This window comes from Helobdella robusta, assembly GCF_000326865.2.
Source record: "Helobdella robusta unplaced genomic scaffold HELROscaffold_8, whole genome shotgun sequence".
NCBI classification, from domain to species: domain Eukaryota; kingdom Metazoa; phylum Annelida; class Clitellata; order Rhynchobdellida; family Glossiphoniidae; genus Helobdella; species Helobdella robusta.
In genome coordinates this window covers 3453348-3470765 of record NW_008705459.1, presented here as the reverse complement: position 1 = coordinate 3470765, position 17418 = coordinate 3453348, and the positions used below count along the sequence as shown (strand labels likewise).

General features: G+C 34.4%; 1 protein-coding gene across 1 annotated transcript; it reads right to left on the bottom strand.

The window, feature by feature from the left end:
• Positions 1-2685: 2685 nt before the first annotated feature.
• Positions 2686-14252, bottom strand: HELRODRAFT_132264 (hypothetical protein; the record flags this gene model as incomplete). The annotated part of the gene is made up of 4 exons (XM_009032183.1): positions 2686-2878; positions 5306-5457; positions 5946-6108; positions 14128-14252. Coding segments are annotated over 4 exons (633 nt in total), but the record flags the coding sequence as incomplete, so codon positions are not given.
• Positions 14253-17418: the final 3166 nt, after the last annotated feature.

Sequence of the window (17418 nt, the reverse complement as noted above, 5' to 3'; positions counted from 1 at the left end):
GCTTATAACTAATAACTAACAACGAATCGTGCAAAAAAATAGCCCGAAACTACTGATTACAAACCAACCGCGATTTGACGGCGAAAATCACGAAACAAGCAAAAACATAAACAAAACAAATAAAAAGCAAACAAAAAAGCAACAAACCATCTTAAAACAAACAACAAACCGTCAAAAAACAAACAAAAAAACATGCAAGCAAACAAACAACAAACCATCAACGAACAAACAAACAAACCCGCAAACAAAGAGCAAACAACGAACCAACCTTTGTGTCAGACGTGACGTCATTTCTCGATTTAACATCGGCATCGACAGACAACGTTGCGGTGCCGAGAGAGGGTGAGGACGAAGACGAAGAGGATTGATTCTCAACATAACAGGGATGCATTGCTGAGTCGATCGCTAGCGGTTTTTCATCGGTCATGTAATGCGATTCGAAAGCAGGGCATTTAGCATTTACATTTGTCATTTTTTGTTGTTGCGGTTGCTGTTGCGGTTGCGGTTGCAGTTGCTGGGACGGTGGCAATAATAATGGCGGTGTCGAAACGGGCGACAAGGACGATGCAACTTTCGATCGTCCATTTTTATTCGATATCTTTTTTCGATTTGCTTTTGTTTGAAAGCACGACGACGTCACATAGTTGTGATTGCTGTTTGCCACTTGACCGACGCTGGAACCACAGCTGCTACCGACGCTACGATTTGAAGCACCAGTGTTTGTGTAGCCGCAAGCAACTATTTGACCACGATTGCATTTTAACCGACGAACGACCACCATCATTAAAGCCACAGATCCGCAAACAATTAAAACGCAGGCTAAACCTGCGCAGGCAACTAACACAACCAGCAATGGTTTTTTCTCAATGAAGTGCCTTGCGTTCGTTTTATCTTGATCTAAACTCAAATTTTCAGGCCATTTCCAGACCGTTGACTGGTTTACTATTAGTTGAAGAATTGCGTCAGTTTTCAGGGATGGTTCGCCGGCATCTTCAGCAATCAAACGAACTACCCACGTCCTTCCAGTGTGTGGAGTTAGATCGAGATTCGTATAAAGGATGCCAAGCGAGTGATCCATGAAGAAAGTCGAACATGGTTTTGTTGTTGTTGTTGTTGTCAATGTTGTTGGAAACAATGAAAATGTCGTTGGTGATGTTAGCAATGAAAGTGTAGACGACGATGTTTGAAATGATTGTGTTACTCGTGCTGATGTTGGTGATAAGAGAGTTGTGGAGGACAGAGAGGACAACGAGCGAATTGTCATATTACTTTTGATACTACTGCCACTATTATCTTTAAAGTTTTTGTTGGTGTCATTTGAGATATTTTCATCCAAATGTTGACCTTCCAATGAATTGTGTTTGTAATTGTCGTCATCAATGTTCTTCCTCCTACTGTTTGGATCATCACTAACCTCTGCACCACCATTATTGTTGATATCATCAACGTTTTCTCTAAAACCAAACTCGTCGTCATTATTATTTTTTTCGTTATCAATCAAAAGACAGCTAGACACACGATACGACACGCGTGCATTTGAACCGAGGTCGTTGTCAGTGGCAGAAACCACCAGCAGCGGTTGTCCAACGGGAGAAGTTGGCGAAATGTGGATGGGGAAATCGAACGAAGGTGGGTGGGTGAAGAATGGTGAGTTGTCGTTGATGTCGTTAACAAACACCACAACATCGGCTGTGCCGACGAGAGATGGATTGCCCTTGTCTGTTGCGGTTACCTTGAAGTAGTATATCGGTCGAGTTTCTCGGTCCAGTGAAGTAAGGGTGTAGATGGTACCGTTGTACTCGTTTATGGCAAAATGATTGTTGTTGTTGAGATCGTCGTCGTCGTCTTTGTTGTTGTTGTTGTTGTTGTTGTTGTTGTTGTTGTTGTTGTCGGATTTTGTTGTTACCAAATCCGACAAATTGAAGTTGTCGAGTGTTGTTTTGGTTGCCGATGACGGTTGCGAGAGTTTGGATGTTATTGATTTCTAGCGACAAAAAATTTGTTTTCAAGGTATAAATTTTAATACTTAAAAAAATTATTTCACGCAATTTTAATTACTGCAAATACTTGCAATATCACAAATGTAGTATCATTTTATTAAAATAAAAATTATGACAAACAAAATTTTTTCAGCATTCATTATTTGATTATAGTTTAAATTCACAGCCATCTCACATTTATTTCATACGAATGCTCATGCTTACTTCTTCTAAGGCATAATATAATTGGTTGTTTAATGGGGCCATGTCGAAGTCTGTTGCCACCACGTGACCTACAAAAGTTGACGGAAGTTGATTTTCAAAAATGGAGAAAGAATATTTACTCTCGTTGAACATTGGTGTCTGATCGTTTTCGTCCTCGATGGACACCACAACTGTCGATATGCCGGTTCTTATCGGGTCTCCGTTGTCGCTGGCAAGTACCTTCGGGTCGGGTGGTGGATGAAGAAATATTCATCAGAGTTTTTTATCATTTTATTCTAATTACCATCTTTTTTTATACCAATTCATATTTTACAATTGAATTTAACGAAAATTTGACTAAAAAATTGTTAACATTTAATTAAACCTTGAATTGGACTTCGCTCAAAATTTCTCTATCAAAGGAGATCAAGGCAATGACACTTCCAGTTTCACTGTCGACTGCGAAGGAGTTTCTGTACTCAGCGGGAATCCAACTCCACTCGTCGATGCGATAGCGCACATCTCCGTTCGCTCCGTCGTCCAAATCGGTGGCTGTGACATGAAGCAGAACTTTGGTGGGGGCTGGTGTGTTTTCAACTATTCGAATGGCGTACGTTGATTTGTTGAACTTGGGACTGTTATCGTTATCGTCGGATAAATTGACGATTAACTGCTTTCGAGTTGTTCTCGACGGACTGCCGAAATCGGAACATTCAACGGTTAGTCGGTAACCGTTCGGTGCTTTCTCGCGGTCCAAGTTCCCGTTGGTTATTATTTGGTATTCAACTTCACCGAAATGTTGCGTATCTCTGCGTAATATAACGAATGGATCAGGATGGTCGTTTATTTTTGTAAGTTCGGTTGATGATCTGACGTTAAGAGGCGACTGTTCTGAATTTGATTGCATTGCCCTCTTTTTGTTTTTCGTTTTAGAAACATTATTGCGAGATATTTCGTTGTCAACTGTTAGATTTTCATTCAAATTCTCATACAGTGCTAAATACTCCAACGGCTCATTATTTCTCTCCATTCGTTTTTCATGTCCACTCCTTTCTAAACGAGATTTTGTTGGAACTTTACTTTTAGCACTTCTGTCTCCAAACATATTGTTTACAAAATTTTTATTATTAAAGTTGTAGTTATCATAATAATTAAAATTATTTTCGGCGCCAACGGGTTTCATTTCTTCAGCAAGTACAAATTGCTCAGAGATGCTGCAGTTCACCGATCCATTCTTTCCTCTGTCACTATCAGCAGCTGTAACTTGCGCCACGAACGTTCCCTTTGGACTATTCTCCGCGATGACCGCAACGTCAAGTTTGTCTTTAGCCGCCGTCAGTGGTCGATCAAAGTTTTCCATCAGTTCGGAGATTGACGGAAGTGAGTTTATAGTTATTTCCGGATCGTTGTCGTTCTCGTCCAGCACACGGATTGCCGCTGCCACATCTACTGGGTGGGAGTCTGGTCCTGTTGTTTTTTGTAGCCATGTAACTGTTTTTATATTTTTGCTGATGTTTTGGTTTTTGATGTCATTATTAAAATTGATTGTTGATGTTTTTGTTGTTTAAGTTTTAGCCGTTGTTGTTGTTTGAAGTGTTTGGTTCGTAATTGATTGATTTAATATCTCTTAATTATCATTTGCTAGCTCGTTTTAAACACTATAACAAATAAAAATTTTCATACTTCATGCGACTCAAATGATTTTCTTAAATAAATAATTTTACATACCAATGAACCAAATCGTCCAATAATGCTTCATTCAGATGCATTTAAATATGTTTGCCAATTTTTTTAATAATTCGTTTTTTATTCATTCACCTATATGTAGCATGATCATTATAAATCTTATATAAGATAAAAAAATTTTATAACTCGATATTTTTTAAAATAGCGAAGTAAATGAATTCTGTTTTATCTATACTTTTTAAATTTTTCTTCCATTTTTCTGATATAATCTTCGTATTTTTTTTTGCCTACATAATCATTCGCTCACTTGTTGCAGAGTTGGAGCAATGAAGCGTGCAGGAACATGAAAATAATTAGAAAATGTAACGAATTGAACGACCACGGCTCATCAAACAGATGGATGAATGAATCTGATAGACAGAAAGTATGGATGGAAAGATGGTTTGGATAGATTGATGGACATATAGATCGTTTGAATGAATGAATGAAGGGATAAACATAATAGAAAGATAGTTTAAATGGATGAATGAATGAATATGATAGAAAAGTAATAGTAATATATTTTTTGGAAATAGACAAATACATTGAAAATGTGATACCTTTGTACTTAACTGAAAAGAAATTGATAAATGAATGAAATTAATGTGAAATTCATTCGAATGAATGTTCAAAAATCGATAGCTAATGTATGATATGAGTGAAGAAGAAAAATGAACAATCTTAAAAAATGAAATATAACAGAAAGTTAATGTTAAAATTTGATAGATGGAATTAAATTTTAAAGAATTTAGCTTAATAATGACAGTTTTTCAAAAATGTTTTTTCTAATTTAATTCATGCTTTAACTTTGTTAGCACTTTGTCAATGCTTCCAACGTTCTATATTTTAATTTTCTCATTTTTAAGCGGTTTTAACAATTTTTCTTTTTTAATACTAAAGCTGATTTTTTACTTATTGCATTTTATGTCAATTTATAACAAAATATTTTATGTTAATATTGTGAATAAAATTCTGAAAAACTAGAAAAATTGAAAAATAAAATGAATAAATGGTTGTATTACTATGATTTTATAAAAAAACAGCCTGTTAGGAAAATAATAAGAATAATTAATTAATTTTTATAAAATAAAATATTCTATGCTTTTAAGTTTAACTAGCGTCAAATTGGTGAGTGTTTGTGTGAAAAAATATCATAGCTTTTCATTTGAACATTTAGAATTATTATTGGTGCGATTGGTTAAACATAAAATAAAATATAAATATAACAGGCACTACAGTATTATCAAACAAAACGCTTGTTTTATTAACCAGCCAACCGATTAACCAAACCACCAACCGACTGACAGCCAGACAAACCAACTGATTGACCAACCAAGTAGTCTATCAGATAACTAACCACACAACCAATCAACCAACAAACCAACCAACCAACAAACCAACCCATATCTTCAGCAGTAACTCCGAGTTGATACACTGGACTTGTTTCTCTGTCAACCAATCCGACGACGTACAGGATTCCTGATTCCCTATCCATCTTGAATATGTGCCCATACATCAAGTGGGACTGCGCGGTCAATCCATAACGAACCTAATGTGGATATAATTGTGATAATCTTTTTGCAGACAAAACTGTTGTTAATATAGTTATGATGACGTTTTTGTTGTTATCTCTACATTCGTCATTACATTTGTCAGGCTTATCAGAACTATCATCGTCTTATTTATATCTACCAAAATATTCATCAATTAACGAAATTTATCAATTATAACAATTTAAATTTTATCCCCAATAAGGCAGCGTTTGCAATCATTTTAGTAAAAAAATCACGGTTTCGGTGAAAAGCGTTGTCACGGTTATTTATTTACTTCATCGTCACCATCATCATCGTCATCATTATCATCCTCTTCATTTTATCTTTTTTAGTCATCCTTAAAATAAATTCAAAATTCAAATCATTACTATCATCATCGCCATCATCATCGTCAACCTCATTGCCATCATCATCCACATCCACATCATCATCATCATCCACATCATCATCATCATCACCATCATCATCATTATCCACATCTGACCTTGGCATTGATTCCAAGGTCAGCATCAGTAGCCTTAACTTGAAGGACGTGAGTTCCTGGCGGTGAATTTTCAGGGATGTCCACTTCATAGCTGTCCCTCTCGAATCGAGGTTTGTTGTCGTTCGAGTCCTGCACCTGCACCACAATGTTGACCGTGTCCGAACTGCCATGTTGTGTTGTTGTTGTTGTTGTCTGTGTGTATGTGTATGTGAGTTTATTTTTATGTATATGTGTGCGCGTGTGTGTGTCAGTGTTTGTATCTGAGCGTAAATGTTTGTGTGTGTGGGGTGTGTGTGAGGTTTTGTGTACGAGTATGTTTAAGTGTGTGCATGCGTGTAGGTATATAAATATGAAAAAAAATTTGCTTTGATAAATGCGCGCGTTCACTAGTAAGAATTTATATACAGGTATAGCACAGATATGTGCACGTGTGGACGTGTACAGTTAAAAAGAAGTGACTGTGTGTATCAGCGCACTGGCAGCTACGACAAGGGCGGCTGTAGCAACGAAAACAGCAGCAGTGGCAGTTTATAAAGAGATGTTGTTTGCTCAATATTTTCCGAGGACCATGTAGAACGTGCGCTTATTTACGATTGAAGTGCAAGATAATGCCACTCGTGCACGCGTGTTTAAACATATACAAACATATTTAGATACATACAAACATGTACAAACATATTTAAACACATTCAAACATATTTAAACGCATACAAACATATATAAACATGTATAAACTTATGTAAGCATATGCACACATACAACACGTTCATATATTTTATGTATATACACACAGGCACGCACAGACACATAAAAGCACACGAGTTTAATTTCAAAAAACTAAATAAATTTTTATTCTTCAAAATAATCAGACTTCGACAAACGTAGAATCCGCTATAACAACGCGCAGAACATAACGCAAATAAATATGTATTAAACGAACAAAAACTGGCGGAAATAAGCAAAAAAAATATTGTAACTTTTAGCTGCATGTATAGAATGAACTGTTGAGTTAATTTGAGAAAAAAATAACTAAGTGAAAATAAAGTGACAGACAGTTAAACACATCTCAATTACACCAACGCATAAAAATGTCTTACCCAGAATTTCCGAAATACATGCTTGAACGAGGATATTAAAACTCGAATTAACAGCAACAATTACATTTAAATTAAGAATTTTTGAAATTTCAAACAAACCCCATACACAGACACACATGAGTCACAGTCAGTCACACAAAAAAAGCAATCAAAATTTTCGAGTAATTTAATGAACTTAATTATGAAATTGAAAAAGAACGTTAAAAGATAGAAACACACACACCTAAACAAACCGATACAAACAAACGTATACAATAAATAGATACCAACAAACAGATACACAAACAAATGGAAACAAATTTTTTTACATTGTTATGTTAACAAAAGTTTGTACAAATCATAAGTGCACTTGTATTCGTGACTATAAACATAAATTGTGTGCATGTATGTGTTACCGCATACAAACATGGTTGTATGTGATTTTCGCATACAAACATGGTTGTATGTTTCTCGCATACAAACATGGTTGTATGTGATTTTCACATACAAACATGGTTGTATGTTTCTCGCACACAAACATGGTTGTATGTATTTCACGCATACAAACATGGTTGTATGTATTTCTCGCATACAAACATGGTTGCATTTATTTCTCGCATACAAACATGATTGTATGTGTTTCTCGCATACAAAAATGTGTTTCTCGCATACAAAAATATGTTTTTCGCATACAAAAATATGTTCCTCGCATACAAAAATGTTTTGTATGCACAACAGCACGGATGGCTTCAGTCAACCGCCATTTTTTTTTAAAAAACGAAACTAAAATATTTATAGGCGGAGTTCACATGGTAACGCAAACTACTACACCCACTCACACCTCCCAACACACACATCATCCACATGCACACATCCACACGCACACACACGCACATACACACACACACACACACGTGAACTTTATGCAGAGCGTTTTCATAATTGCACTTACATACATACATAAGCATAAACATCTACGCATACAGACAAACACTAACAGAAACACACGTACAAATACTCATCAAGGCATCTAGCAATAATCATCATTATGACATCATAAACAAGCGAAACATCTAAAGCTCAATCTCAACCATGCTTATGATTGTTTGCAAACATGAGCGTGAAACTTTGTATTCGTTTGCGAAATATGACCACGGGCCAAACAACCATCTTGTCTGGCCGCACCAAACCTCTGCACATATTAGCTATCCAAGCGTCTTCACAATTTCATTTCAATGTGCCAAACACACGGGAAAGTCATTTCTCATTTGTTCTTTAGAATAAATAATTTGTGATTTAAATGGTAGGGGCGACGGGTTTTGTGTGGTTGATTCGTAAAATCCAAAGAGGAAACTATTTGTTCACGTGTTATTTTTTTGTCCGTGCATATCTCTTTTTAACTTTATGTTTGTAGGATTTTGTTTGTAACAAAAGTTCTGAATTAGCTTCAATCTCAAACATACAGTTTTTGTTTTGATGTAAATGTTTGTTAGTTTATCTCAAACATGTACAGTGGTTTATTATCACACAAAAATTCATTTTACAAAAACATTTGTAAGAATCACAGAGACAAATTATTAAATAAACGAGACAAAGTTTGTAAGTGTTCGTGTGCGTGTGTTTGTTTGTCTTTGTATGTTTGTGTGTGTGTTTTGTTTGTCTTTGTATGTTTGTTTGTTTGTGCCACGTTTTATTATTAATTAATTGTGAGTTTGATTTCTTGTTTGATTAAATCAATTTTTACCAGAGTGGTGGCCTCACGTGTGTCTGTTTTGTTTGTTTGCGTTCGCGCTTGTTTCTCGTTGTTCGTTTATTACTGTTTGTTTGTATGTATGTATGTATGTATGTATGTATGTATGTATGTATGTATGTATGTATGTATGTATGTATGTATGTTTGTGTGTGTGTGTGTGTATGTGTGTGTGTATGTATGTATGTATGTATGTATGTATGTATGTATGTATGTATGTATGTATGTATGTATGTATGTATGTATGTATGTATGTATGTATGTATGTATGTATGTATGTATGTATTATTATTATTATTAATGAAACATTTATAAGCGCTAATTAAAATCAAAAAGTTCTCAAAAGCGCTATCTATAATCAAACAAAGTCAAAAAAGAAAAAAGTACAGTCAATGGCGGTAGTAACAAACAAATAATTATTCACTTAACAACAAAATCAAAGCGAAAATAAGTAAGTTTTAAGTTTCTTTTTAAAATCATCAAGTTCAAATCTTTAGTTCTAAAAGATCTTGGTAAGCTGTTCCAAACCATTGGTCCAGACTCTGCAAAATCTCTTGATGCTATCTGCAGATTGACACCAGCAAAATGCCATCATCTGATCTAAGGTTCATGCCACTCATCATTATAGACTTTTCTTTTATTTTATCTATCAAATAACTTGATAACAAGCCATGCACAGTTTTATACATTAAAACACATATTTTATATTTAATTTTTTTCTTTATAGTAAGCCAATGAAGGCTCTTAAGAATTGGAGTAACATGGTTAAATTTGAGATCTCCGACAATCAATTTGGCTGCTCTATTTTGAATAGATTGAATTGCAGAAATAGACCTATCTGGCAAACCGTAAAACAGACCATTGCAATAGTCCAATCGTGAATGAACCAATGCATGCACCAAGGTATGAATAGCAGATTTATCTAATGACTTACGAGTTTATAGAGTTCTCGAATCTGTCCGGAGCAAGAATTTGTTATCATCTTTATATGATCATGCATCTATAATCTAGAATCAAGAATGAAACCCAGATTAGTTGCTTTGTCACTAAATTCTATTATAACATCTCCTATTTTCACTGAATTGATATTAAGTTCCATCAGCTGCTGCCATGTACCTATTGGAACAAATTTTTACTTCTGCTGATTTAATCTAAGACCATTGTTTGACATCCAATTATCTATGTTATTTAGGCAGGTTACAAGTTTGTTGATTTCAGATTGCAGTAATTCTGGCTTATTACTAACTATAATCTGAATATCATCAGCATAAGCATGATATTTAAAACCGAAATTACCAATTACTTTAAAAACTTCAGCGGTATACATGATAAAAAGAATAGGCTCAAGCACTGAACCTTGTGGCACTCCTGATGTCAAAACCGTTTCATTAGATAACACATTATTGAAGACTACTTGTTGCTTTCTGTCAAACAGATATGATCTGAACCACTTGATAACAGTACCGGAAATACCATAATCATGAACCAATTTTTCCAAGAGAATCTGATGGTCTACACAATCAAATGCCGCACTCATATCTAAAAACGCGACTAGAGCCACATGTTGTTTGTCCAAAGCAGCATGTATGTATGTATGTATGTATGTATGTATGTATGTATGTATGTATGTATGTATGTATGTATGTATGTATGTATGTATGTATGTATGTATGTATGTATGTATGTTTGTATGTATGGATGTATGTATGTATGGATGTATGTATGTATGTTTGTATGTGTTGCGTATTAATAAGGCAGGATGGTCCGATCATTACTTCATGCGAGCAAATGCTGCAGTCGTTTAATTAACGCGAATTTGACAGGCGTCATTTCGCATCTGTCAGCTGAGATGATGACGACGACGATGATGAGGATGATGGTGATGTTTTTTGGTTATGGTGATGATGTTCTTGGTGATGATGATGATGTTCTTTTGTTATGACGATGATGATTGTTATGGCGATGAGGTTCTTGGTGATGATGATGATGGTAAAATTCTTTGGCTATGATGATGATGTACTTTGGTTATGATGATGATGATGGTGTTCTTTGGTGATGTCCTTTGGTGATGGTGATGGTTCTGGTGATGATGATGGTAATGAGGTTTTTTGATGTTGAAGATGATAATGACGTTAGGTCTCTGTGAATGGAATGAATATGAAATGTTAAATGACAATATAATATAATGTGATTACAATAGCAAAAGTAAACTATAATGATGATGATGATGACGATGATGATAATGATGATGGCGACGACGATGACGATGATGATGATGACGATGACGACGACAACGAAGATGATGACGACGATAATGATGATGACAATGATGAAGAAGATGACGATGATGATTACAAAGACGAAAGTTGGTGAAAATAATGATGAAAACAATGTTTTTGAGGATGTGCCGATGATAATTAATTTCTAATCAGTGTAACTGCATGGTTTAAACTATGATATCTAAATTTATATTTTGAAAACTTAATTTGAAGTGTGCCAACAATTTTGAATGTGATTATAACGATGACAATAATGGTGGTGACGATAACAGTGATGATGGTGATGATGATGAGGATGATGATGACGATGCAGACGATGCTGATGATGATGAAGACGATGACGATGATTAAAATTTATGAAGAGAGAGTTAATGATTATTGATGTGTGGGTAAATAATTAAGGTCGAAATAAATGGTCAAAATGAGTTGACAATATTGATCAATATACAAACGATGTATCATTAATTATGGTATCATCGTCCAAATTAATATCATTTTCATCAGTATCATCAAATTTACGATCAGTATCATAATATCTTCAAGGTGATGTTGATTTTAGCATTATCATCATTATCTTCATCACCATCATCATCGTCCTCATCATCATCACCATCATCATCACCATCACCATCACCAACAAACTAACCTAGAGGTAGAACGTGTGTAATGCGAGCTCTAGCTAATTAGACAAAACAATTACACATCACATCTACACCCACACAAACACACACACATACACATACATACACACACACACACACACACACAGACACACACACATATGCAAATGGGCGCACACACAAACAAACAAACACACACACGCGCAACGGCAAACTCAAATAAACAAAACAACCGCCAGTTAACATTGAGGATGATGACACACTGAACGTTTCCATGGCAACGACGATGAGTTTGTGATGACGATGATGAAGATGATGATGTTTATGTGTGGTGGTGATGATGAAGATGATGATGTTTATGTGTGGTGGTGATGATGAAGATGATGATGTTTATACGTGATTGCAATGATGACGATCTAAAAAATTACTACGCATTTTCTGATAATTATATTAATATTTAAAATAATGAAGTCTGATTAAGATATGATGAAATTAAGATAATTATAATTAAACTAACAAAGGAATGAGGTGACAGCTTGCTTCTTCCAAGTGGTGCCACGTCAGATTATTCCAATTATCGAGTCAGAAATGACGCAAGCACGTGACTAGGCGATGATGGCATGATGAATGTGGTAGGATGTAAATTGTGAGAGTTGAAAATGCACATGGAAGCCAAATATTCAAAAGAAGGTGGCTGAAAAAAGAACCAAGAATGATAAATATCAACAAGATTTTACGAAAAGTAAAGAGAGAGAGAAAGAGAGAGAGAGAATTTTCGTATGGAATTATTTCAATAATTTTGAAAGACTAGATAGTGGACCGACGACTCAACTTAAAAGGAAAAGGAATGTGAAGTTTCCACCTTGTTAAATTGTGACCGACTTTTTGTCAAGCCCGTCTAGAAACAAAATATTGAATTGTAAATTGCTGAAAGGAAACTGTTTTAATTTGTAAAGTTAAACTTTTAATTTTCAAACTGTAAAGTAAACATTGAAATTGAAACTGAAAATACAATTTTTGAAACAAAAGTGGAAACTAAAACAAACGTTTGCTAAGAGAAAATAAAACTTAAATTTTGTAAAAAAAATTCCACGCTACAGCCATCCAATCAAGCCGTCAATTATTATTAATTAATCCAACAACTAATAAAACAGCAATCAAATGACCAAAGAAATGAGCAACCAATCTATCAATTAAGACAACCCAACATTAATACAGCCACCAATTAACAAGCCAATCAATCAACAAACCGGCAATCAATCAAACAACTGACCAATCAAGCAACCAATCATTCAACGGACATATTGTAATGGCAAATATATCTTTGATTGATATGTATTCGGGTCAGATATTTCAATGAACAAAACGTTTATGAAAACGTGTGCATATGTAATGTATGCATTTGTAGATGCATGTTAACGTAAGTGTACACACACAAAAGACACACATACACACACATAAATGCACACACAGGTACACATATTAAACATTTATTTCAATTTCGTATTTTTAAAGAAATTTATGTGTTTACCAACACTTACTGAATAATTAAAAATTTGAACGCTTGCGTTACAGACGGTCAATATTTTCCGATTTTCAAATACTTTACAGATGTTTGTGTATGTTAGGACTGTTATGGTTGTGTTTGTTTAATAAAACATTATATTGGTATGCATCAAAGTTAATTTGATTATGTAAAAACAAACATACAAATCTATGTACAAATATTTATATGTTAAAGGAACATACGTGAAGATAGTTATAAAGGAGATAAACATTCGTGTACACATGTTTGTATTGGAAAACAAATATTTGCACGGTGCTAACAAAAGTAATGACAAAGAAAAGCAGATGTCGATTCCTATTAATCAACACTATCATATTTCAACTGCACACATATTACTACTGCTGCTGCTACTGCTACTACCTCCACTACTGCCACTACACTACTGCTACTTTTCTTACTACTACAATAGTACTACCATTTCTGGTATAATCGTAGTACTAATGATAATAATAGTATTAATGCTAGCTAGTAACTGCTAATATAAATACTGAAAAATTGATTTTCTTATTTTTTTTTTGTAGCGGCATTATATTATATCATCGTATCACCGTCGTCGTCATCATCACCCAGAACTCTACGCCAGTCCCATAAATTGAAGTCTAGATCAGTGAGCCGTCGTTCTCGTACCTGGTGCTACTTTCCTTGCTAAAACTGAGAAGGCGACATTTATTTTGTTGAGTTTCTACTACAAAGACAATTTTTCAACAACTATATTTTGACTAACGATAAACTATAAAACCACATATGTATGTTCACGACCATTTACTTTACAGGTGTGTGACAAGTTTTGTCAACATTAGAACAGAATGTTGACCATTATACGAATTATTTGTAACCTGAAAAATTTAATTTGTATAAAAATGAAAAATAAAAAAAGTGTGTGGACTAACTTGTCCGGATCACAAGCAGTGAGGATGAGAAAGTACTTGTCTTTCTGCTCCCGATCTAATTTTTTGAGGAGGATCAACTTTGAGACCAGCGTTCCGTCTGGTTCTTTGGTAGTCAGCAAACCGAATATGCCAGAATCTGTAACCTGAAGTTTAAGTGGTCGGTGTGACTTGTTTCTGCTGCTGTCAACTGTCTTGCAAAACTTTTTTTCTTCCTTTTTCTCTTCTCCAATTTGTTTTGCTTGTTGCTTGTAATTATGTACATTTTTCTGGTTCTTTTCATGGTTGTAAGTATTTGGTTTGTTCTTACTCGGGTTGTTGTAATTGTTGGTTAGATTCTTGTGGGTTTTGTTGGGCTTGATGTTGTTGATCAAACCCGAAGTTTCCGCCAGCTCGTAATGGATGACTCCGTTCTCTGGTTGGTCGAAGTCGATCGCTGTGGGAAGGAGGAATGTGCTGTTGATGGCCGAAGACTCGCTGATGTTCAGGTAGTAAGTTCGGTTCAGGAAGTTCGGCTCGTTATCGTTCACGTCAATTATTTCAATGTTTATCTGAGTTTGTAGAAGTTTTGAGGGATGAGAGAATGGAATTAATTTAAAAAAAATTAATTTCTTCACAAACAATAAGCTTTGCAAATTAACAAACCAACGCTATCCATTGATTAACTAACTAATCAACTAATCAACCAACCAACCAACCAACCAATCAATCAACCAACCAATAAACCAACCAATACACCAACCAATCAATCAACCAACCAACTAACCTTAAATATATGGAAGTAGTTAACAGGCTGAACAGTAACATCAACGCCAACTTCACACTTGGACCTTCCGCGACACTGTTCTATGTCCTCCCTATCAATATTTCCCCGCACCCACATCCGACCGGAGTTACCGATTGAAACCGGTATAACCGGATCGTACGGTAATTGAAATTCCATCGTCTTTGTTAGAAATTTTATTCAATTTTATAATTATTACTTGAAATATATCTTGGCATTAAACTGAATACTAAAATCGTTCGTAGGAAAACGTTTGTTGTTGTTTGGCTGTTGCAATAATGTTGCATTGTTGTTGTTTTGGTTGTTGATGTGTTGTATTTTGATGTTAAAACAAAATAATATAATGATAAAAGTAATTAATTAATAATTCTTAAAATATGCCTTGAATGAACATAAATAAATTATTGTAACTGAAGAAGAGCTAAATATTAGATAGGAGAATAATAAAGATAGAAGAAAAAGGAAACGAATCACAACAACAACATTAGCAACAACAACAACGACGATGACGACGACAGCAACAACAAAAACAACAACATTAGTAATAATATTAATAACATTAATGATAATAATAATTTGAAACTGCAGCTCAAACAATACCAACGTTAATTTCATGTTCATCGTACTTGCGCCTGATATCCGAATCGATGAGGATGTCTCCAATGACGTCATTGTAGTACTTGTTCTCCGTGATGGTGTATGTGATTGGTGGGATGTCTTTGATGTTGTTGTTGTTGTTTGCTTGTTTTCTGCTGTTGATGCTGAGTTGTTTGTTAATGTTTTTGTTGATGTTGTTGTTGTGTGATGATGATAGAACTTTTGTAGCATTGCTTGTCGGGTGTTGCAGAGATAGGATGATGAGCACGGCGATGAGTTTTGTTGTTGTTTGGCTGTTGCAATAATGTTGCATTGTTGTTGTTGTGGTAGTTGATGTGTTGTTATTGATGCTGTTGATGTACTGGTTGATGTGTTAGTAATGGAGTTGCAGCTAATTTTATATTATTTATTATTGTCGATCTTTTTGTTGCTGTTACTGTTGTTGTTGTTGTTTGCAGCTGTTGTTGTTATTTTGGTTGTTTTAGGTGTGAATATATGGCTTCATGAATTCAACATGGAGCTTTTGGGCTCATTTTTATTTTCAACACGTTGCAGTTGAGCCATTAAACGCTGCCGAAGGGCAAAAAAACTTGATCGCAAGAATTTTTTGATTAATCTCATCGGAGAAAATTAAATATTATATTATGAATTTATCATAATTTTGTTTGATGGTGCTCCTCGTCTTGGCGAGTCCATTTTTTTTTGTTATTGCTGTTGTTTTTGATGTTGTTGTTTTTAATGTTGTTGTTGATGTTGTTGATGTTTGTTATATTGATGTTTGTTATTGATGTTATACTGTTGTTGCTGTTTGTTGTTGTTTGTTGATGTTATTAATGTTGTTGTTGATGTTGTTGCTGTTGTTACTATTGCTGTTGTTGTTGTTTGTTGTTGTTGACGTTGTTTGTCGTTGATTCAAATGTTGTACTTGTTGTTGTTTTTGTTGTGTTGATGTCTTCCTATGAAATGACTCCCACAGACGCTGTCATCGTAGCCATGGTTACTGAATGGAAATGTAATGAATATTTATTCGTTTGTTTCTTCATCAAGATATCGTCAACTAATTTTTATACATTCATACCGCCATTTTTCACGTAAAAATATTATCGCTTTTCACAATAATACATACATACATACATACATACATACATACATACATACATACATACATACATACATACATACATACATACATACATACATACATACATACATACATACATACATACATACATACATACATACATACATACATACATACATACATACATACATACATACATACATACATACATATATACATACATACATTTTTGTAATCAAGTTTTACGAGATTTACATACATACATACATATATACATGCATACATACATACATACATACATACATACATACATACACATACATACATACATACATACATATACATACATACATACATATACATACATACACACATACAAAGACACGCACAAGCAGACGACACAAAGTACATACATACCTAAGAGCAAATAGATAAAAACGAACGTTGAAATGCAGTATGATGCATCACCTCACGTATAAAATAACATTAGTACACCTTAGATCATCATTAGTACAACAGGTGAGTACAATGTTCATACATACAAACAACGATATAGTGTACATTATACAAGTACCCAAAGTATACAAGTATACAAACAGATGGTATACATATATACAATGTTCAAACGTATACAATGTACACGTATATACACAAATTTTCACTGTAGGTACACAAATATACTAAATACAACGTACAAAATATAGAATGTACAAAATAACCATGTAAACAATACAAAATCTTACGGCTAGTATACGCATGAAAACGTATTTGTGTAATTTTCATATAAACAGACATAAAAAAACACACGTACGTATACTAATACACACACAAA